This window comes from Elephas maximus, chromosome 8, assembly GCF_024166365.1.
Source record: "Elephas maximus indicus isolate mEleMax1 chromosome 8, mEleMax1 primary haplotype, whole genome shotgun sequence".
NCBI classification, from domain to species: Eukaryota; Metazoa; Chordata; class Mammalia; order Proboscidea; family Elephantidae; genus Elephas; species Elephas maximus.
In genome coordinates, this window is record NC_064826.1 from 73,286,090 (window position 1) to 73,310,805 (window position 24,716).

Below are 24,716 nucleotides of genomic sequence, written 5' to 3' on the forward strand. Positions count from 1 at the left end.
CTAAGAGCTTGGGTTATACTCAGCAGAGTAGCCTGCCTGGCTACATCAGACAATTAGATGTTCGATGCTACACATTCGCTGCTGTGTGTGCCAGGTGTGAGATGCTCAGAGCGACCAGCTGCGGTTCTCAACCCTGGCTGAATGCAAGAATCTCCTGGGGAGCTTTCAATAAACATCGCTGCTTAGAACACTCCTGAGAGTCCCCAAGGCGGTGCTCAGTTAGGTATTTTTAAATATCTCCTTCCTACTCCATCCCCTGATTTTGCATCCCCTGATTTTAACACCCAGTGATTAAGAGTTGCCTGATCATTGGAAAGAATTTATGGTGACCCTGTGTAACTGCTAACCTGGGCGTGGTATTCAAACTGCCTCTCAATATGAACCTCACATTCACATGCCCAGATGTGGAAAAGAGGTGAGGGAGGAAACATAGAAGTGCACTGTTCTCATAGAAACAGGAAAGAAACGCCTCTCGGCCCTGCCGAAGAACTAAATCAGATTTTAGAGTGAAAGGCATTGCAAAACATAGGCCTCTTGTTTTCTTTCTTTTAAAGGATTAAATTCATAAAACTTATATTTTATTCTTAAAGAGGGATATGCCATAGGTCAATCAGGAACAGGGTGGGCAGGGGAGGATGGGTCAGAGAGACCACTGCAGGCCTACTTTGTTCAAAGCTGTGCCCAGTGCCTACAAGACAGTCAGCCCCATATTAGACACCCAGTAGACTTTTTTTTTTATATATAGGCTTTATGTTTTAGAGCAGTTTTGCATTTACAGTAAAATTGTGCAGAAAGTATAGAGAGTTCCCATATACCCCCTCTCCCCACTGCACACTGTTGCTCTTATTATTAACATCTTGTGTTCGTGCGGTACCTTCTGTAAATTATTTTTGAATGAAGAAATGACTCTGGATTGGAAATGTCTTACAATCAGAGAATAGAACGAATTTCTCTGGTACTTGAGTGCTCTTTTATTTTGTTATTTATTTGCTCTTTTTAAAAAATGCATACATAAGACCACACAGCCAATAAGTAATAGCGTGGGTCCATCCCCCTTCACACTTAAACACTCTTTGTGGTTGACTAGATGAAGTATGTGTGGGAAAATGTTTTGAAAACCAAGTGCTATGCAAATATATTATTAGCATTAATTGCAGTGGCCTCACTATGGGGTTGCAAGGGGTGTGGACCACATGAAGCGACATTTTCTGATGGAGTGACACCAAAATGACTGCCTATAAAATTTTTGTGGTGTATCAGCAGAAATTTATTATTGTTAAAAAAAAATACCTGTAGTTAGGTGTAACAACAAAAACATTTTTGTAAGCCCAGCTTAAAAAAAAACCAAACAAATCCATTGCCGTCAAGTCAGTTTTGACTCATAGGGACTCATAGAACTGCCCCATGGGGTTTCCGAGGAGCAGCTGGTGGATTCAAACTGCCAGCCTTTTGGTTAGCAGCCAAGCTCTTAACCACTGGGGCCTCCAGGGCTCCACACGTATCAATATACCTACAAGGCTGAAACTCTATGTTAATTTGCTTTTTGAACCTTCTAACGCACCGGGTCAGAGCTGTCATTATTACCGAATTACAATGACGCTTTGAATCACATGGTTTTGTTGGCACATGCAACAAGCATGTGTTGTTTTCATTACTGCTGTTGTGTTTATAGTCACTGATTTTATGAAATTTTGTGGTGTTTTAGCTACAATATTGTGGTAAGTAGTATTTGTGAACCTCTATCAATAACTTTTCTGAGAGTGAAGTAGAAATTAAAGGAAAAGAAGGAGTGATAATACGGGAATTACAGTTCACGAGTAACATTTTTTTTTTTTTTTTAGTAACATTAGTACAAAAGGCATTACTAAGGATTCTGTAGGACCTGGTATAGGAGGAGGTCCATGGGGTGGGGGGGAGGGTGACACCATGAGTTACCACACTGGGTGACACCAACCCTAGTGATGCAGCGGATTAATTGCTTACATGTTGGTCTCTCTTACTAGTTTTCTTATATTCACCTCTGTATAACCAGCATCTATCTCATAATCTGCATCTAATGGATGTGTATGGCATTGAAAAAAAGGCGAAAATACATACTTATATTGAGTAAAAACCATAAGCTTTATGCACACAAGAACAGTTTATACCCACCCAAATAGTCTGTGATAATGCCCGTTCCTATGCAACTACCAGGCCTGTGTACCAACTTCTCTCTCATGCTTGTTCTTTCTTTTTTTAAACCACATTTAATGGAGAAAATGATATTTTATTGTTGTTTTACATTTATGTCTGTATAGCTTCAGAATAATCCAGCCAAGTTTAAAGTATATGATATTTTATGTAATGCCTTACAATATATCAAACACTGTTTCATGTTTCTATTTTTCTGTTTCTGTGTTAAAGCATAATTTTTATAGTATTCAGTTTTACCTATATAAATAATCCATATAACTATCATCTTATTACTGAACATTTAATGTCTTTCTCATGCCTCACTAATACAATCTCATAGTAATGAGCACCCTTGTACATATCTTTTTTTAATCTTTACGAATAATTTATTAAAATAAATTCCAGTTGATGATATTACTGGGTCAAAGGTTTTAAACTGTTTTTATGGCTCTTGATAAGTATTGCTAAATTCCTTTTTGAAAATGTTATGTCTGTTTTTATGATCATTAGGAGTATATTACTAAATAGATTCTTCACTGACTTTCTGAGATATGATAGATTTATTACTTTTTTAAGTATTCTATAATTAAAACAAATATTTTTGGCAAGAAAAGGTTAAGTAGAAAATGTTGATCTTAATGGAGTATATACTACTTTCTAATTAAGTAATAAAAAAAGTTTTTTTTTAATTAAGTAATACATAATAATTTTAAACCCATAAGTTGTAATTAGTGAATTGTACACACAAAGAATGGTGAAATAGGTATTTATATTTTCCACATTAACAAATGCTCACTTTATAATGCTAACTGAAAGGAACGGCATGCAGAGTGAGGGGTGCGAATGTGTAATTTATATATATTTTTAAATATATAAAATAATATATACCTCAATAATAGGCTACTTTAATTTTATTTTTTATACTTTTTTGTTTTTTCCTGATTAATCACAATAAGTATTACATCAAGACTGAATGTCCTCCACATAGTCAAAATATCTTTTTTTTTTTAGGAAATTTACCAATGGTGCGGTTCTTCATGTAACAAATATGAGCGTCTGAAGGCAAGCCAGGTTGCCATTGGCATTCGTGACAATGAAAGGAAAGGAAGATCTCAACTAATTATTGTAGAAGAAGGAAGTGAACCATCAGAGCTTATGAAGGTATTGTGACTTGTGTTTTTTTGTTTTTTTTTTTAAAGAATTATCACTTCAAGCCATGTCTGTCTCTATATCTGTTATTGATGTTGTTGTGTGCTATTGGGCCAATTCTGAACTCCCCATGGGATTTCCTAGGCTGTAACCTTTACAGGAGCAGATTGCCAGGTCTTTTCTCCCCTAGAACAGCTGGTAGGTTCAAACCTCTGAAGTTTGGATTAGCAGCCCAGCACTTAACCATTGTGCCACCAGGGTTCCTTCTCTCTCTATCCACATCTCTCCCTCTCTCTACATATATGTAGATGCATATGTACTTATGTGTGCATATGTGTATGAATGTATGTGTGAATATACACATATATGTTGCATGTGTATATATAACATATATATGTTAGTTTTAACAAATTCTGTAATACTAGATCTAGCCTCAGGGTTATCTAAGTCATGATACTAGGAAAATGGAAAGTCATGACTGTTTTCTCTTCCCATTGGTAAGACTGTCAAAGGAAGTCCTGCATGTGTCTTCTATGGTATATGAAGACAAACATGTGGGTAATACTTTGAAATTGACTATAAGAATATATTTTGGAAAGAAGATAATAGTTTATTTATCTGGGTTTCTAATTTTTTTTCCAGAAACTGTAGTAATTTTCTTTGATATTAAAAATAGCAATTATTTCATTAAAAGAATGAAATGAAACTTTATACTAAGAGATTAAAACACCAATATTTTAAATATTTCAATTGGTTTCAGTCAAGAATTACAGACAAGAAACTTATGATTTTAATACAGCTGTAAAAAAAAATTTTTTTTTTTTGTTAAATTAGTTTGAAAATTAAGTCTCTGTGACTCTGTATCTACTTCATTTGTTTACATATTTGACATTTAGTTGTGACTTTTTTTTTCCCCTTACAAAAATGTCAGTGCTTACCCAAGTGTATACATCTTGGTTTGATGGGAAAATACTTTGTATACATTCCCTTAAAAACTCATTGCCTACCTCAAAAACAAAAAGACAAAGGATCCAATTTAAAAATAGGCAAAGGATATGCGCAGACACTTCACCAAAGAAGATATGCAGGTGGCTAGTAGGCACGTGAAGAAATGCTCGTGATCATTAGCCATTAGAGAAATGTAAATCAAAACTGCAATGAGACACAATAGATTTTTGGCACTAATCAAAAAAAAGAAAAATAACAAAGTTGGAGAGGTTTCACGGAGATTGGAACTCCTATGCACTGCTGGTGGGAATGTAAAATGGTACAACCACTATGAAAAAAACATGGCTCCTCCTTGAAAACCTAGTAATAGAAATACTATATGATCCAGCAATCCTAAACCAAAACTCATTGCCATCGAGTTGATTCCGACTCATAGCGACAGAGTAGAACTACCGCATAGCATTTCCAAGGAGCGCCTGGTGGATTTGAACTACCAACCTTTCAGTTAGCAGGTGTAGCACTTAATCACTACACCACCAGGGTTTCCAGCATTCCTACTCCTAGGCATATATCGTAGAGAAATAAGAGCTGTGACACAAATAGACATATGCACACCCATGTTCATTGCAGCATTATCCACAATAGCAAAAAGATGGAAACAACCTAGGTGCCCATCAACAGATGAATGGATAAATAGATTATGGTATATACACACAATGGATTATTACCCAATGATAAAGAACAATGATGAATCTGTGAAACATCTCACAGCATGATGAATTTGGAGGCCATTATGCTCAGTGAAATAAGTCAATCACAAAAGGGCAGATATTATATGAAACCACTATTATAAAACTCAAGAAAAGGTTTACACACAGGAAAAAAAAAAGCAATCTTTGATGGTTACGGGGGGGAAGATGGGGAGGAGAAATCACTAGCTAGATAGTAGGCACTGTCAACTTTGGTGAAGGGAAAGACAATACACAATATAGGAGAAGTCAGCACAACTTGACCAAGGCAAAGTCATAGAAGTTTCCTAGACACATCCAAACACCTTGAAGAACTGAGTTGTTGAGGCTGAGGGCTGAGGGCTGAGGGCTGAGGGCTGAGGGCTGAGGGCTGAGGACCATGACCTGGGGAGACATCTAGGTCAATTGGCATAACATAGTTCATAAAGAAAATGTACTACCTTCTACTTTTGAGAGTAGTGTCTGGGGTCTCAAAAACTTTGAGCAGCCATCTGAGATACATCTATTAGTCCCATCACATTCAGAGCAAGGGAGAATGAAGAAAACTGAGAACCCGTTGAACCAAACCCATGGCTATCGAGTGAATTCCAACTCATAGCAACCCTATAGGACAAAATAGAACTGCTCCATAGGGTTTCCAAGGAGCAGCTGGTGGATTCAGACCTTTTGGTTAGCAGCCAAGCTCCTAACCACTGCGCCACCAGGGCTCCAAAGAAAATCAAAGACACAAGGAAAAGATTAGCCCAAAGGACTAAAGGACCTTATGTACCTCAGCCTCCACCAGCCTGAACCCAGAAGAACTAGATGGTACCTGGCTAACACTGCTAACCACTCTGGCAGGGATCGCAATAGACAGTCCCAGATAGAGTGGGAGAAAAATGTAGCACAAAATCAAATTCACAAAAACAGACCAAACTTACTGGTCTGACAGAGACTGGAGGAACTCCTGAGACTATGGCCCCCAGATACCCTGCCAACTCAGAACTGAAGCTACTCCAGAAGCTCACTTTTCAGACAGAGATTAGACAGACCTATAAAATAATAACAAACGTGAGGAATGTACATCTTTTAATCACATATACAAGACCAAATGGGCATCACCTGCCCAAAAGCAAAGACAAGAAGAGAGGAAGGAACAGGAAAACTGGAGGAAAGGACACTGGGAACTTGAGGTGGAAAGGGAAAAGGGGAGAGTGTTGACACAATGTGGGGACTGCAGCCAATCTCACAGAACAATTTGTGTATAAATTTTTGAATAAGAAACTAATTCGTGCTGTGACCTTTGATAAAGCACAATAAAATTAAAAAACAAACAAACAAAAAACCTATTGGCATTAACCCAAGCCATGGTATTTTCAATCACCTCATACGCATTTAAAAGCTAGACAATGAATAGGAAAAATGGAAGAAGAATTGATGCATTTGAATTAACGTGTTGGCGAAGAATATCAGATATTCTATGGACTACCAGAAGAATGAACAAACCTGTCTTGGAAAAAGTACAGCCAGCATGCTCCTTAGAAGGGAGGATATTGAGACTTTATCTTACATACTTTGGACATGTTGTCAGGAGCCCAGTCCCTGGAGAAGGCCATCGTGCTTGGTAAAGTAGAGGGTCAGTGAAAAAGAGGAAGACCCTCCCTAAGATGGATTGGCGCAGTGGCTGCAACAATGGGCTCAAACGTAGCATTGATTGTGATGATGGTGCAGGATGAGACCATGTTTCATTCTGTTGTACATAGTGTCATAGGGTGACTGTGAGTCAGAACCAACTCAACGGCACCTAACAGCAACAACATACAATTCCTTTAAGTAAGATTATTAGTCAAAGGATATGATCATATTCAAGTGTCTTGATACATGTTGGTAAATTAATTATTCTTATTCATTCAACAAATATTTATTAAACTCCTACAGTGTGCCAGGCCCTAATGTTTGCACCAACTGATGGTGCCTTCCGCAAACATTGTGTTGGATCATGACGTTACAGTCCTGTCAAAATTTACCATTGTAGTAACTTTTTGAGTATTCACACATTTAATAGTGGCAGATAATATATTTTTGAGTTCTCATTTCTGTTTCCCCCAGATATACATTTTCCTCAATGATTTTAGTCATTTGTATTTAAATTTTTCTGAATACTGTCTTATAAGCATATTTTTAATGTTTTTTCGTTTAGGGCAATTTAATTCATTAGCATTACATGATCCAGTAATAGCCTACGTAATCCAGTGATCAAAAATTTAAAAATGAGATAATTTTTATTGATTTTAGTGCCACTATATTACTTTAATAACCACTGAGCACAGATTTTTTTCACATTGATGATGTTTTAGAAGTTATTGTAATTCACTAGGAAAAATACTCGTGGTATAATGCTAAGAGAAAAAGTAGGATATAAAATTTTACATACAATATGATCTTAATAAGGAATTTTATATGTTTGTAGCTATATATTCACATATACATATATGGAAATAAATAAGCTGAAATTATTCTAGTACTTATCTGACTCTTGGGAATATGGCTGCTTGTTATTTTCATTTTTTTTTAAGTTTCAAAATTTATTATAATGGACACATATCCCTTTTATAATTAAAAAAAGTCATTTAAAAATTAAATTTGAGATTGACTTAACTGGATTTGCAAAAGACAGAATTGTATGTCTAATAGATTGACTTTGAAAACTATTCAAAGCAAATTCTAGATCGTTAGTTCTTTGAAAGCCTCTATTCTATATGTGTGATCAGCTATTTAAGTCTATGAACTCTCATACTTGAGAGGAAAATAAGGTGTATTTAAATTGATTGTAACACCCTGTTTCAGTAGCTATACCTTGATACAAGTGAACCCAGGAACAAGATCCATCCTTGTGGGGTGGTGCAGAGAGAGTTGTTCTGCCACGGTTATTTTGGTCCCAGAGCACGTCTCTTCATCTCTCATTTTCTCTGGTTCCTCATTTATAAAGTGAGGGTTTGGACAAACTGCCTTTATGGTCTCTTTAGATTCTAACGGCCTGTGTTTCTACCGTGTCTTAGTAACACCGTTTAATTACCGTTTGACACTTGTAGTTTGTTCCAGGATGTAGAGACACTGTGACTGAGGGATTAGCTACACACACACACACACACACACACACACACGCAATATACATTTCATTTCCTTGTTTCTGAGAAAGATAAACTATCAATTAGTACATTATGTTGTTAAAATAAGATGCAAAATTGAAGAAAAACTATGTTAAAATATTAGTGATGGGGATAAGGGACATGATGCTTAATATAAAAAGCCATGGCCATGTTTCAGGATTTTTCTTTCTTTGGGTTTTAAAATATCCTGGAAAATACCCGTTTTGTTTCCATTCAATACATTCAGTGTGTATACTCATTCATACAATGAACTGAAATGAGTTTTCAGTGACAGTCTTCGTTAGATAAGGAAAAGAAGTATTCAGGCTTTTTCTTGTTTTTATAAATGTTGTTTTGTGGCTGGGTTAGGCTAAGTAGCTGCTTAATGGATTTGTTATGTAGTTATGCTAAACTAGTTTGACCTCTAGACTTAATGCTGTACATTTAAGGACAGAATTTAAAAAGTTGATGAAATTGAATGGGAAAAATTTCAACTTTATTCTCACAAACCTCTTAACTGAAAGTTAGCATTCCCTCCAGTTGTGAGTGTAGTCAACAAACTGCAGGAGCGTGAACAGTACCTATGACTTTTCATACAACAGGATTGTTACTGTAGATACCTTAAAATATTATTTCGTCTGCATTTATTTTCTAAAGATTAGAAGAGAGGCTAAAAAAACTCTTGAGGAAAAATTGCTAAGATCAATTATTTATATACTTACATATTTATTTTATAAACTTTCATTTTTAAAGAGATATCATTTGGTGGGTATCAAAAGGAAAAGGGAGAAGGTAGGGAAGTTCTTTGAAACAATAACAACAGCAATAAAAGTGTATTTTTTTCTAGCTCAGAAAAACTGTTTTTTAAATATAGTTTAATGAGCTTGTCAAGTCTGTAATCATTTTTAAATGCTGGTGGCTAAGTACTGGCAGTGAAATTACTACAGGGAGATTATAAGCAGATGTTGTGTTGCTGAACTGTTAGGTTTCCTGCTTTTGTAAAAAACAGTTGTGAGGCTCCCTGGAAAGTCAAAATGTGCAATCATTGTTTTAGATTTTGAAAAGAAAAGAAAATTAGAATATCATATTATGCCTGTCAGTATTTATTGAGTACTAGATTAGTTTTCAATAAAGTTAAAAGACCCTGCTTTCAAGGATCTTGTTTTATTGTCTGATTGAGGAAATAAGCACGAGCTAGAAAACAGAGCCAGAAAAAGTGAGAACAGATTGTGAGGGTCTTAAACAGCCAGAAAGCATGGTCTAAATGATACTACCATTACTTGGAAGCCTTCTTGGACAAGACAGAATCAGATAAAATTTGTATTTTAGTCTGGTAATAGCATATAGGCTAGATTAACCTTCAAAAATCTTCCAATATAGGGATTTTGTGCCTCTTGTTTTTCCCTGAAAGTTGTAACTGACAACTTAAAAATAAAGGAATTTATTCAGTCCTCCTCTTGGCAAGTTGATTGGATGTTTATGATGTGCTGATCTGGGCATCTTATAAGTAAAATCTTGAGCTGAACACCAAAAATATTTCTCAAATTTCCACTTAGAGGTATACTGCACAAAGTCTATTTAGACCAAGAGTAAAATGTATATCTTTGTAATTCTCACAAGTCTAACTCAGTGTTCATTAATATTTGAATACTTAAGTCAATTAACTGTCAGATACCTGGTGCCAGAAACCCAGCATAATTATTTTCTTGTTTTCTAGAGCATCGTGTCAATTAAAAAATCCACTTGCTTTTTATATGATAGTGTTGATGAAGATACGAACAAAGCCATACTAACGATTAACATAAGCTTTAAGACCAAGCACATTTCTATAGGAGTCAGTTGACAGTTGCTAATGAGTTGACTCCAACTCATGGAGACTCCACGTATATCAGAGTAGAACTGTACTCCATAGGGTTTTCAATGACTGATTTTTTGGAAGTAGATCACCAGGCCTTACTTCTAAGGCACCTCCGAATGAACTCGAACCTCCAACCTTTTGGCTAGCAACCGAGCGCTTTAACCATTTGCACCATCCAGGAACTCCTCTATAGGAGCAGCAGTATTTAAATAAAGATAATTCATAAATTGCGTTAGTCTGCTTTCTTCATGTGGATAGTTACACTAACCTTTTAGAAAGTAATACTATATTTACTATGTGTTAGGAAGATGACGGATACTCCAGGTGAAAATACTTAGCATAGTACCAAATATGTAATTTTTATAACTTATTTTGTTGTTGAGAACATACACAGCAGAATGTACACCAACAATTTCTACATGTATAATTCAGTGACATTGATACCTTCTGATGTCTAAAAACTTTTTATGCCATGAATAAACACTTGCTCCCAGGGTTTGTAGTTGGATACTCCCATGTGTAGAACCCTTTTTCCAAGGCCAGGTCATCTCCTTTGTTAGTCTCAAGCAGCTGCAGAATTCTAATCCTTGACACTGCTCTCCACTGGCCTCGACTCCTTTGCTCCTTTGGCAGTTGCCCCAGTCCTGGTGCTGCCCACTGGGAAAATGCTGTGGCTACTGCTGCCCACTGCTCTGGGTTAGAAGCTAAGGTGCTCCGTGAACTCCCAGGAAATGCACAGATGGTCAGCTTTATTTTTTAAATCAACTGATGTATTTGTCGTTTTCTTCCCTACAACGTAATGTTAAAAGAATGTGCACATTGCTAATGCTTCCTAAGGTCTTATAAAATTTATATTTACAGAAATGCTAATGATTTTGAACTTTTAATAATCTAAGTATTAAAACATTCATATGTCTCAGCATTTAAAGTAAAAGATTGTAGAAAGAAACAAACTGGAATTTGGAAATTTGCAAGGTTGTCAACATTCCCTGAACTTTTACTGTAGAAATGCTTGTTTCATAGCATAATCCTGGGCATATTGGATTTACATGAGATCATATTTTAAACCTCCAACTAAAATATAGTTATACCTTTAGATCAAGTAGGGGGATTTTGAAAATTTTACTGCAGAGATTGGGAGTAACTATTTTTTGATATATGATTTTTGATTAGATAAATCATTCCCTTTTATGTTTGAATAATACTATAACATGAACCAAAGAAACACCAATAATACAAATTAGGAATCATTGTAAAAAAAACCCTTCACAAGTGTTGTGGGTTGAATTGTGTCCTCTCCCAAAATACGGTGAAGTCCTATCCCTGGTACCTGTGAATGTGACTTTGTTTGGAAATAGGGTCTTTGCAGATATAGTCAAATTAAGATGAGGCCATACAGGATTAGGGTGGGCCCTAAACACAGCGAGTGGTGTCTTTATAAGAGGAAGGAGAGGGAGAATTAGACAGAGGGACAGACATACACAGATACACAGAGAAGAGGGCATGTGACCAGGACGGCAGAGATTAATGTCACTGCAAGGCAAGGAACATCAAGGATTGCTGATAGCCACCAGAGCTAGGAAGATGCATGGAAGTATCTCCCTAGATCAGCCTTGATGCCACCTTATGTGTAGAGAAAATTGGATGTACCAGAGATACCGGCAAATGGGAATCTTTCTATTTTCTCTGTTGTGTTTGCAATTAAATAATTTTTCCCCTCTTGCTTTAGACGCACCTTAGTCCAAAGAATTACAGCGACAGGTAATGCATGCCACGAGGTTACAGTGCTTCCTAAAATACTATATTTGCTATATATATTTGTATCTACCATTTATTGATAGTTGGTTGTATGCTAGGCACTGTTCAAGGCACTCATTTGTTGTAATTTAATGAATCTGTTACTTGAGTTTCTAGTATTTAATTCAAATACCTATTTCGGTCCTCATCAATTCATCCAGAGGAGGAAGTTGAAAAACTCTGAACAAAGAAATACATCTAGTTACAACATAGTTAACCATATACTACAATAAAGTAATGTCGAATATGTTATCAGGAGGGACCAGTCCCTGGAGAAGGCCATCATGCTTGGTAAAGTAGAGGGTCAGTGAAAAAGAGGAAGACCCTCAATGAGATGGATTGGCGCAGTGGCTGCAACAATGGGCTCAAACGTAGCAATGGTTGTGAGGATGGCGCAGGACTGGCCAGGGTTTTGTTCTGTTGTACATACGGTTGCTGTGAGCCGGAATCAGCTTGATGGCATCTGACAACAGAGCCTTCAAAGGGAAGATGGCCCTCTTAACATTTTGATTTCGGACTCTAGCCTTCGCAACTGTAAAAGAATAAATTTCTGATGTCTAAAGCCACTCAGTTGGTGGTGCTTTGTTATAGCAGCCCACGGAAATTAGTAACAACCATTTGGAATAATGCATATAGTATTTTTAAAAAGACTAAAACTTTATGTGAAAATATAAATAAGGATAAAAATTGCATTGCTTTTTAATGTCAGGGAACAAGCATATGTACTGAACACTAAGAATGCATTAGATATTAAATGTTAGGAGTTTGATGTTTTCAACTCCTAAAAATTAAGACCTAAGGTAGTATCACGGTTTGTAATATTCACACACACACAAAAAAAATGTTAAACCATTTCTGTTGCCCTCTCATTTATTTCATTGTTAGTCAAAACTCTGCCCTTCGAAAACACGGAAATTTGAATTGCCTGAGATGTTAATTTGGTCAGTAGACCCAGTAAACGCTTTAAAACTAGGAGACAACAAAAAGGTTTTGTCAGAGAAGCAGACTTGTTTCTCTTTGTGCTTTTTAAGTAGCTTCAGCTTCCTTGTTTATCGTTCCTCTACTTTCCGGGGACTTTTTCTAAGTTCTTGGGAAAAGGGACAATGTCTTAAGTATTCTGGAATCTCTTGGCATCTGGCACATAGGAGATGCCCATCAATATTTGTTATTTGATTGAAACCATGTTTTGATGAGAACCATATGGAAAAGGAGAGTCATTTACAGTTTTACTATTCAAAGGTCTTTAAAGCTGAAAGTATTCAGAATATTTGCCACTCTCTCTAGGACAGCCTTGATGCCACCTTGTATGTAGAGAAACAGGATGTACCAGAGATACCAGCAAACGGGAATCTTTCTCTTTATTTTCTCTGTTGGCGTTTGCAATTAGATGATTTCCCCTATCTTGCTTGCTTTAGACACACTTGAGTCCGGAGAATTATAGTGACAGGTAGTGCATGCCACAAGGTTACAATGCTTCCTAAAACACCGTATTTGCTATAGGTATTTATATCTACCTTTTATTGATAGCTTGTTGTGTGCCAGACACTGTTCAAGGCACACTCATTTGTTGTTATTTAATGAGTCTGTTACTTGGATTTCTAGTATTTTTTCAGATACCTATTTCAATCCTCATCAATTCATCCAGAGGAGGAAGCTGAAAAACTCTGAACAAAGAAATGCATGTAGTTACAGCATAGTCAACCATATGCTGCAATAAAGTAATATTATTTCAAATAATTGCCCTCTTTGTGATACCAAAGTTCAACATGAAGGCTGTGACCTTACTGATATGACTTGGCAATTTTTTTGTGTGTGTGCTTTAGGTGAAAGTTTACAGCTTACGTTAATTTCTCAAACAAAAATTTATGCACATGTGTCACACTAGTTTTAATCCCTGTAATGTGACAGTGCACTCCCCCTTTCCACCCTGGGTTTCCCGTGTCCATTCAACCAGCTCCTATCCTTTTCTGCCTTGTCCTGCCTCTGAACAGGAGCTACCCATTTAGTCTCTTTTATCTGCTTAAACTAAGAAGCACACTCTTTCACGAGTATTATTTTGTGTTTTATAGTTGAGTCTAATCTTCGCTGAAGAGTTGGCTTTGGGAATGGTTTTAGTTCTGGGTTAACAGAGAGTCCAGGGGCCGTATCTTCTAGGGTTCCTCTAGCCTCAGTCAGACCATTAAGTCTGGTCTTTTTATGTGAATTTGAGTTCTGCACCACACTTTTCTCCTGCTCTGTCAGGGATTCTCTGTTGTGTTCCCTGTCAGGGTGGTCATTGGTGGTAGCCGGGCACCGTCTAGTTCTTCTGGTCTCAGGCTGATGGAATCTGTGGTTTATGTGGCCCTTTTGTCTCTTGGGCTAATATTTTCCTTGCGCCTTTGGTGTTCTTCATTCTCCTATGCTCCAGGTGGGTTGGGACCAATTAATACATCTTAGATGGCCACTTTCTAGCTTATAAGACCCCAGGCGCCAATCACCAAAGTGGGATGCAGAACATTTTCTTAATACACTTTGTTATGCCAATTAACCTAAATGTCCCCCCCCCCAAACCATGGTCCGCAGATCCTAGCCCCTGCTACTCTGTCCCTCAGTGTGTTTAGTTGTATTCAGGAAACTTCTTAGCTTCTGATTTAGTCCAGCTGTGCTTACTTCCCCTGTATTGTGTGTTTTCCTTCCCTTCACCTGAGATAATTCCTGTCTACTCTCTAGTTAGTGAATTCCCCTCTCCCTCCTTTCCCAAACTTGTAACCATCAAAGAATGTTTCCGTCTGTGTTTAAACCCTTTCTTGAATTATAATAGTGGTATCGTACAATATTTGCCCTTTTGTGACTGACTAATTTCGCTCAGCATAGTGCCTTCCAGATTCATCCATGTTGTGAGATGTTTCATGGATTCATTATCATTCTTTATCATTGCATAGTATTCCATTGCATGTATACACATAATTTGTTTATCCATTCATCCGTTAATGAGCATCTAGGTTGTTTCCATCTTTTTGCTATTGTGAACAGTGCTGCAATGAACATGGGTGTGCATATCCTGTGATGGCTCTTATTTCTCTAGGATATATTCCAAGGAGTAGGATTGCTGGATCATGTGGTACTTCTATTTCCAGTTTTTTAAGGACACGCCAGATCAATTTCCAAAGTGGTTGTACCATTTTACATTCACACCAGCGGTATATAAGTGTTTCAATCTCTCCACAACCTCTCCAACATTTATCATTTTGTGTTTTTTGGATTAGTGCTAGCCTGGTTGGAGTGAGATGGTATCTCATTGCAGTTTTGATTTGTATTTCTCTAATGGCTAATGATCATGAGCATTTCCTCATGTATCTGTTAGCCGTCTGCATGCCTTCTGTGGTGAAGTGCCTGTTCATATCCTTTGCCCATTTTTTAATTGGGTTATTTGTCTTTTTGTTGTTGAGGTTTTGCAGCATCTTGTAGATTTTAGAGATTAGACCCTGATCGGATGTGTCATAGCCAATTTTTTTTTTTTCCCAGCCTATAGGTTGTCTTTTTACTCTTTTACAAGTGTTTGATTTTTAGGAACTCCCAGTTATCTGGTTTCTTTTCTGGTGTTTGTGCATTGTTAATAAAGTTTCATGTACTGTTTATGCCATGTATTAGGGCTCCTAGCATTTTCCCGATTTTTTCTTCCATGATCTTTATCATTTTAGATTTTATATTTAGGCCTTTGATCCATTGTGAGTTAGTTTTTGTGCATGGTGTGAGGTATGGGTCTTGTTTCATTTTTTTGCAGATGGATATCCAGTTATGCCAGCATCACTTGTTTAAGAGACTGTCTTTTCTCCATTTAATGGACTTTGGGCCTTTGAAAAGGATCAGCTGCTCATAGGTGGATGAATTTATGTCTAGATTCTCGATTATGTTCCATTGCTCCACGTATCTGTTGTACGAGTACCAGGCTGTTTTGACTACTGACCACAGTGGTATAATAGTTTCTAAAATCAGGTAGTGTGAGGCCTCCCACTTTATTCTTCTTCGGTAAGGCTTTACTTTTATGGGTCCTCTTCCCTTTCCATATGAAGTCGGTGATTTGTTTCTCCATCTCCTTAAAAAATATTGTTGGAAGTTAGATTGGGATTGCATCGTATCTGTAGATTGCTTTGAGTAGAACTGACATTTTCGTGACGTTGATCCTATTCATGAGCAAGGTAAGGTATGTTTTTCCACTTACGTAGGTCTCTTTTGATTCCTTGCAGTAGTGTCTTGTAGTCTTCTTTGTATAGGCCCTTTATGTTTCTGGTTAGATTTATTCCTAAGTATTTTTTTTCTTGGGGGCTATTGTAAATGGTATTGATTGGTGATTTCCTCTTTGACTTTCTCTTTGTTGATGTAGAGGAGTCCAACTGATTTTTGTATGTTTATCTTGTATCTTGATAGTTTGCTGAAATCTTCTATTAGTTTCAGTAGTTTTCTTATGGATTCTTTGGAGTTTTCTATGTGTAAGATCATATCATCTACAAATAGGGGTACATTTACTTCTTCCTTTCCAAATTGGATGCCCTTTATTTCTTTTTCTAGCCTAACTGCTCTGGCTGGGACCTCCAGCACAATGTTGAATAAGAGTGGTAATAAAAGGCGTCCATGTCTTGTTCCTGTTCTCAAGGGGAATGCTTTCATATTCTCTCCATTTAGGATGATGTGGCTGTTGGCTTTGTATAACCAAAAACCAAACCAAACCTGTTGCCGTCAAGTCGATTTCAACTTGTAGTGACCCTATAGGACAGAGTAGAACTGCCCCATAAAGTTTCCAAGGAGCACCTGGTACATTCAAACTGTAGGCATTTTGCTTGGCAGCTATAGCACTTAACCACTGTGCCACTTGGCTTTGTATAAATGGCCTTTATTATGGTGAGTAATTTCCTTTCTATTCCCATTTTGCTGAGAGCTTTTATCATGAATGAGTGTTGGACTTTGTCAAATGCCTTATCTGCATCTATTGATAAGATAATTTTGGTCTTGTCTTTTATTTATGTGAGGGATCACATTGATTGTCTTTCTAACATTGAACCATCTCTGCCTACCTGATATGAATCCCATTTGGTCATGGTGAATTATTACTTTTTTTTATGTGTTTTGAATTCTATTGGCTAGAATTTTGTTGGAGATTTTTGCCTCTATGTCCATGAGGGATATGGGTCCGTAATTTTCTTTTCTTGTGGTGTCTTTACTTGGTTTTGGTGTCAGGGCTATCCTGGCTTCATAGAATGGGTTTGGGAGTATTCCATCCTTTTCTATGCTCTGAAATACATTTAGTAGTAGTGGTGTTAACTCTTCTCTGAAAGTTTGGTAGAATTCTCCAGTGAAGCTGTCAGGGCCGGGGCTTTTTTTGTGTGTGTGTTGGGATTTTTTAATTACCTCTTCAATCTCTTTTTTTTATTACAGGTTTATGTAGTTTTTCTCAGTTTAGGTAGGTAGTGTGTTTCTAGAAATTTGTCCATTTCCTCTAGATTTTCAAATTTGTTGGATGCAGTACAATTTTTCATAGTGTTCTGTTATGATCCTTTTAATTTCTGTTGGTTCTCTATTGCCCGTTTCATTTCTTATTCGAATTTTTTGCTTCCCCTCCTGCTTTTCTTTTGTCAATTTTTTTGTTTATCAATGTTGGTTAATTTTTTCAAAGAACCAACTTTTGGTTATGTTAACTTTTTCAATTGTTTTTATATTCTCTGTTTCATGGATTTCTGCTCTAAATTTTATTATTTGATTTCTTCTGGTGCCTGAGGGCTTCTTTTGCTGTTTTCTTTCTATTTCTTTGATTGTAGGGTTAATGTTTAAACTCTGGCCCTTTCTTCTTTCTGGATGTGTGCATTTATTGCTATAAACTGACCTCTGATCACTGCTTTTGCTGTGTTCCAAAGGTTCTGCTAGGATGTGTTTTCATTCTCATTTGAGCCTATGAATTTTTTTATTCCATCCTTGATTTCCTCTATAACCCAGTAGTTTTTGAGCAAGGTGTTGTTCAGTTTCTGTGTATTTGACTTTTTTTTCCCCTTACTTTTTCTGTTATTGATTTCTACTTTTATGGCCTTATGGTCAGAAAAGATGCTTTGTAATATTTTGATGTTTTGGATTCTGTTAAGGCTTGCTTTGTGGCCTGATATGTGGTCTATTCTGGAGAATGTTCTATGTGCATTGGAAAAGAAAGTATACTTAGCTGATGTTGGGTGGAGTGTTCTGTATATGTCTAAGAGGTCAAGTTGGTTGATTGTGGCATTTAGATCTTCCGTGTCTTTACTGAGCTTCTTTCTGGATGTTCTGTCCTTCACCAAAAGTGGTGTGTTGAAATCTCCTACTATTATTGTGGAGCTGTCCGTTTTTCTTTTCAATGCTGTCAGAATTTGTTTTATGTATTTTGGAGCCTTGATGATGGGTGAATAAATATTTATTATGGTTATGTCCTCCTGTTGTATTGGCAATGGTTTTTGAATAAGGCAATTTTCCCTTTAGTTTGCAGCTAGAGTGAAGAACTGGAGATAAGATCTGTAAAAAGAATAATGCAGCTTTAAGACAATGGACTTAATGAGCATTACAGGGAAGAGGCACTGGCCTTTGCCCCACAAAATCAACATATGAATCTAGAAACTAATATAAATATTAAATAGAATGGCAGGTTTCTATTCTCTCTTCTATTTATATTGCTTCCCTTGTTAGATGGAGTAGTAGTGATAGACTATAATAATAATTAAAAAATTAATAATAAGACTATATTTGTTCCAGTAATTTTCAGTTAATTTCTTCTTATCCCTTGTGCTAAGAATTAGCCATACTCAGATATTAAAAGGCCAGATCTCTAAGAATCAGTGATTCAGAATTCCTTGGCATTCATTTGTAAATTTAATAGTTTTTAAATAGTTAAGAGTAATACTAATTTTGTACCAGTTTCCTCTTACATCTTGTGGTAAGAATTAGCCATATCCAACTACTGAAAGGTCGAGTCTTAAAGACCCAGAAATTCATAATTCCTTGGTGTTTATTTTGTAAATAATATTTGCTTAATAATATCACAAGAAAATGTGCTGCCATATTGGAGAGAATTCCTTAAAATGAAGGCTCTTTGGATTGTGCTTTTAAGTGTTGTTTTTCCTCAGAGCCAAGAATCCCACTGTGGCGGAGCTGTCTAAATGAAAAACAGGTGTTGTTGCTATTAGAATGACTACAGAACAAAGGGATGCTGCATGGTTCAAAGTCAGAAAAGGTCTGCCTCAGGGTTATATCCTTTCACCACATTTATTCAATCTATATGCTGAGCAAATAGTCCGAGAAGGTGGACTATATGAGGAAGGATGTGGCATCAGGTTTGGAGGAAGACTTATTAACAACCTGTGATATGCAGAAGACACAGCCTTGCCTGCTAAAAGCAAAGAGGACTTGAACCACTTGCTAATGAAGATCAAAGACTACAGTCTTCAGTATGTATTACACGTCAGCGTAAAGAAAACAAAAATCCTCACAGCTGGACCAATAAGCAACATCATGATAAATGGAGAAAAGATTGAAGTTGTCAAGGATTTCATTTTACTTGGATCCACAATCAATGCCCATTGAAGAAGCAGTCAAGAAATCAAACGGCATATTGCATTGGGCAAATCTGCTGCAAAAGACTTCTTTAAAGTGTTAAAAAGCAAAGATGTCACTTTGAAGATTAGGGTGTGCCTGACCCCAGCCATGGTATTTTCAATCATGGCATGTACATGTGAAAGTTAGATAATGAATAAGGAAGGCTGAAGGAGAATTGATGCATTTGCATTATGGTGTTGGCTAAGGATGGTGAATATAGCATGGACTTCCAGAAGAATGAACAAACCTGTCTCAGAAGAAATACAGCCAGAATGCTCCTCAGAAGTGAGAATGGCGAGACTTTGTCTCACATACTTTGGACATGTTATCAGGAGGGACCAATCCCTGGAGAAGGACATGATGCTTGGTAAAGCAGGGAGTTAGTGAAAAAGAGGAAGACCCTCAGCGAGATGGACTGACATAGTGGAGGCAACAATGGGCTCAAACACAGCAATGATTGTGAGGATGGCACAGAGCCAGGCAGTGTTTCATTCTGTTGTACATAGGGTTGTTATGAGTTGGAATCGACTTGACAGCACCTAACAACAACAACAGCAGCAGCAATGATCATGATTGGAAGGGTATCAGTGCATTGCAGTTTTACAGTTACATTGTGAAAAACATATACATAATATATATTTTTAATATATTTTTATAAAAAGTATTTGAAAATGATTTTTTATAAATATAGTTTGTCCATGTAAGTATAATATAGTAAACCAAAAAAAAAAAAAAAAAAACCAAACCCAGTGCCGTCAAGTCAATTCCGACTCATAGCGACCCTATATATAGTACTCATTGAAAATGAATAGGAAACCGTCAGTTCTGGTTATTGCATAGTATCCTATTAATGATGAAGACAGTAAAGTATTATACTCTTAAAAAGAAATATTTTAGTATGTGTGTTCAAGAAAAAAACAGAAAAATACTGTAAACGAAGTCCTATACATGCTTAACTGAGAAATTAAATTTTAATGCTCATTTCATTAATATTAATGAAAGCCATTTCACATTTGCTTAATAAAATTTTGGTGTTTGAATATTATCTAAATTATGTAGATAAAGTTTTCAAAAGTCACCTACCATTAAAGCAAAATTTGGTTTAATCTAAAGGTTATACGTAAATGAACTGCCCTGATGGTGCGCAGCGGGTAAGCACTGGGCTGATAAGTGAAAGGCTGGCAGTTTGAACACACCCAGCAGCTCCATGGGAGAAAGATGTGGCAGCCTGCTTCTGGAAAGATTACAGCCTTGGAAACCCTATAGGGCAGTTCTACTAGGAAATTACTTACTGAGGGAAAGGGGCCAGATGCATTATAATGGAGAACTAGCCTTGAGATTTTCTTTCTTTTTTTTTTTTTTTAGCCTTGAGAGGAGGAGAGTGGACCAGGATGTCCACAAAGCACTCTGTGGACTGATATGCTCTAAACATCTCTGAACTTGTGAATTTTTAGAGGCTATTATATTTTTTTATTTTCATATATTTGGAGTTAAAAATAAATGAAATGTGTCCTACCCCTTCTACTTGCCATGAATGTCTTAAGTGGTAGATTATTTTAAACATTCTCATTAAATTTGGAAGCAGCCTCAGAATCTTTCTCCACAGACTGCTCCAGCAGCCACTGCCTACTGGATTTGGTAAAGCCAGGTGAAACGTACTTAGCATCCCTGCACTAAAAGTCAGCTTGCGGAGGTGCAGAAACCACATTTAATGGGCTAGCCACGGTAGCTCCGGTCCCTTACCGGGATGCTGATTTATCACAGACAATCCATAAATAAACCTTGTATAATGGACATATTCTGCCTCATCAAAATAAGATCACATACGAGACTACATGGGGAGACAGCATTGAAATGCATGGCAGGATCAGAGAATTTATAACCAAGGACAAAAGGCATTATGTCAATTCTGACTAATAATGACCCCATGTCACAGAGTAGAGCTGCCGCATAGGTTTTCTTGGTTGTAATTTTCACAGAAGCAGGTTGCTAGGTCTTTCTCTCTTGGAGACACTGGGTGACTTTGAACTGCCAACCTTTCGGTTAGCAGCCTACTGCTTAACTGTTGCACCACCAGGCTCCTACACACCATAATTGTAGAAAGAATTCAAAGAAGGGAAGTAATTGCTAGGTTTTATTCTTCCTTCTCAGCATTATTGACTATTCCAATAATGCTGATTGCTGAGGGGAGGACTATTCTAGGTTTTGTTTGAAGAGGGATATACATACCTGTCTTCAATTTGTAGTTTTGAATCCTAAATGTAAGACTTTGACAAGGGTGTGCTATTAAGACATATAAACTTCATGATGAAATAATCAGATCAAGACCTGAACATATAATAACAAAATGAGAGCCCATGGGGAATGTGGGTGGCAAGAAGTTAAATCATGAAGTCATCATGCGAAGAATCAGGGCAGTGATATGCAAAGCCACATCAAAAAAACTGAATGGCTCTTCAACCAGGGCAATATTTGACTGTGCATATTTAAGGGTGAAGAAAGAATGCAGCATCTAACTTTTGTTGAGTTCCCTGCATTATGTGCTGAGCACAGTGATAGCCACTTCGAATATGTTATTTCAATTAACCATCCTAATAACTGTGAATGGTATTATTGTACCATTTTAAATGTGGAGACAAGGTCATGAAGCTCCATTAGTTGCGCTAGCCACATTCAGGTACTTAATAGCCATATGTGGTTATCTTGTTGGACAACATAGATATTTCCATTTTTGCAGCACCGTGCTAGATAAGTAAGTAGCCAAACCTCTCTTGTAGACACTCAAGTCACTTAGTCCTTTCATCCATATGTGTATATGACATGCTTTCTCCCCTTTAAAATATCTTTACCCTCTATTTGATATATTAAGTTACTCTTTATCTGGTATATCAATAAAGGGGTAAAGGGTCTTTACAGGCAGGGAAGCACATCACTGAGAGAGAGCAGAAGAGTAAATGTTGGAATTTCATGTACAGATTAGGTGGAACTGGCTAACTGAGGTCTCTGCTCTTCCCAGAATTGCCTGTGGTTTCATATATTTGTGTACCTTCCCTCTTATTAAATATTTATCCTGTTGAAAACATAAAATGTCTTGCAGCATGTAAATACACCATACAATAAGAGTTCACTTTTATGACTTATTTACAAGCTCAATATGCATGCAAGCTACTGGTTTTTTTTTTTTCAGTTAGGCAAAGAAAATAATCGAGACACATGAGTAATGAAAATATCAGCTCTTGGAACCTGAGAAATTTGTTTTTAGTGAAAATACTCAGGAACAGAGACATTCACACTAAAATGATTCAGACAAGAAGAATGAGATGTCTTATTTTCTAACTAAAGAGCCCTGAAACAGGCATTAGAAGGCTTTGGGTTTTACATCGTTGCTTTCGTATTCATGAGACCTGGGCCTAAGGCAAAACCCTTCTCTCGTCCTCATTTACCTAATCAAGCTGAAATAATAATGATAATGATAATAATAAAAATACTGGTCCTGCCTATCTCTCAGAGTTGTCACTGCAAGCACATAAGACCCTAAGTGTTTAAGACCTGATACAAACTAGGAACATTATCTGAAGGAGCTCTGGTGGCCCAGATGGTTAAGTGCTCAGCTGCTAACCAAAGGGTCGACAGTTTGAAGCCACCAGCCTCTCCATGGGAGAAAGCTGTGGTAGCATGCTTCTGTAAAGACTGCAGCCTTGCAAACCCTATGGGGCAGTTCCGCTTTGTCCTATAGGTTCGCTATGAGTCGGAACCAATTCCATGACAATGTTTTTGGTTTTGTTTGGTATTACTGTATTGAGTCCCTGGATGGTGAAAATGGTTAACACACTCTGCTGCTACCCAAGAGATTGAAGTTTCGAGTCCATCCAGAGGTGCCTTGGAAGAAAGTCCTGGCAATTTACTTTAGAAAAATTAGTCCTTGAAAACCCTATGGAGCACAGTTCTACTCTGACACACATGGAGTCAGTACGAGTCAGAGTTGGTTTTTACTGTACTAATTATAATTAGCTGAAACAACCAAGGAATAATTGCTCAGTTTTGCTTCTGCCACACCCAGTCAACCTAGGTAGAAGTTACGCACAGCATTAGGTAAGACCCAGGGGATGTGATGTGTATGTGTCAGTCTTCGAAAGAGTCCTGGAATCCAGATAGAGAAATTTTGGCTCTGTATGGTGAGAGCTGATTCACCTGGGATGCAGATTCCTGGCCTCAGCCTGAACCTATTGACAACAGCTAGCAGCCGAGCCAGGGAATATCTTTTTATCATTATCCCAATGTGTTCCTTTAGCACATAGAAGTTTAGGAACCACTAGAATATGATCTAGCACCATGTACTTAAAGGATAGGAATAATGTGAAATAAGGGAGCATCTAAACAGTGTAGAAAGAGCCTTAGTGGCGCAGTGGTTAAGCGCTTGGCAGCTCGAACCCACCAGTCATTCTGCAGAAGAAATATGTCGCACTATGCTTCCCTAAAGATTACAGCCTTGGAAACCCTATGGAGCAGTTCTACTCTGTCCTATAGGATCACTGTGGGTTAGAATCAACTTGATGGTAATGGGTTTGGGATCTTGTTTGGTAAGCAGCATACAGGATAGCTTCTGTGATGGGAAAATGGAGAGAATCGATAGGAATAGCTGTAATCCATGCCTAGGGTAATATGATGGTGGCCTTCAGCAGAGCAGGAATAGACAAGAATCAATGATTGTAATATTATCATTTAAAAAAGATAGAATTTAATGGCTAAGTGGATAGGAGATCCGAAGTGGAGGAGGGGGTGTGTTCAAAACTGTCCAGATGATTTTAAGTCCAGGTGACTAGGAGAAAAGCAATACACTGACACGAGTGGAGAACTGAGAACAGTCAGCTTTGTGGAAAGGTAAATTCAGTTTGGAGCACATTAGATGAAGGGGATTCTCCTAAGAGGAAACTCAGAGGAAATAATTGCAGGAAGGGGGCTTCAAGCTGGAATGACAGGTCTCGGCTGGAACAGTAGATGATATTTAAGGCTTCTCTGTTTTTCTACCTCTTTAGTTGTCAAAATGCATGTTATTTTGCATACAAAGAATTACATGAGCTAATCACTAATGCTAAACACTTAAGCAACCTAAAATTATTTTAAATATTGGCATGATCCTACCTGTAGAGAAAAAGAAAAACTATATTTACAGTTTATTTCAAAGATGTACAAGATAGTTGATAAAGTGAACATATTTAATTATATTCCCAGGCAGGATATAAAGTCCTTAAGGATTGGGCAAGGTAGTTGGAAACTCGTTTGTGTACCCCAGGGAACTGGTAACTGGTAAATGCTTAGTTTTTTAAT

At 37.2% G+C, this 24,716-nt stretch overlaps 1 protein-coding gene across 1 annotated transcript in view; it reads left to right on the forward strand.

Moving 5' to 3' along the window:
• SCIN (scinderin) overlaps window positions 1-24,716 on the forward strand; it is a 75,100-nt gene that overhangs the window by 20,557 nt on the left and 29,827 nt on the right. Inside the window, exon 4 of the mRNA XM_049893944.1 lies at window positions 3,184-3,333. Within this exon, the coding sequence (XP_049749901.1) occupies window positions 3,184-3,333 (150 nt within the window). The remainder of the gene's footprint in view (window positions 1-3,183; window positions 3,334-24,716) is intronic.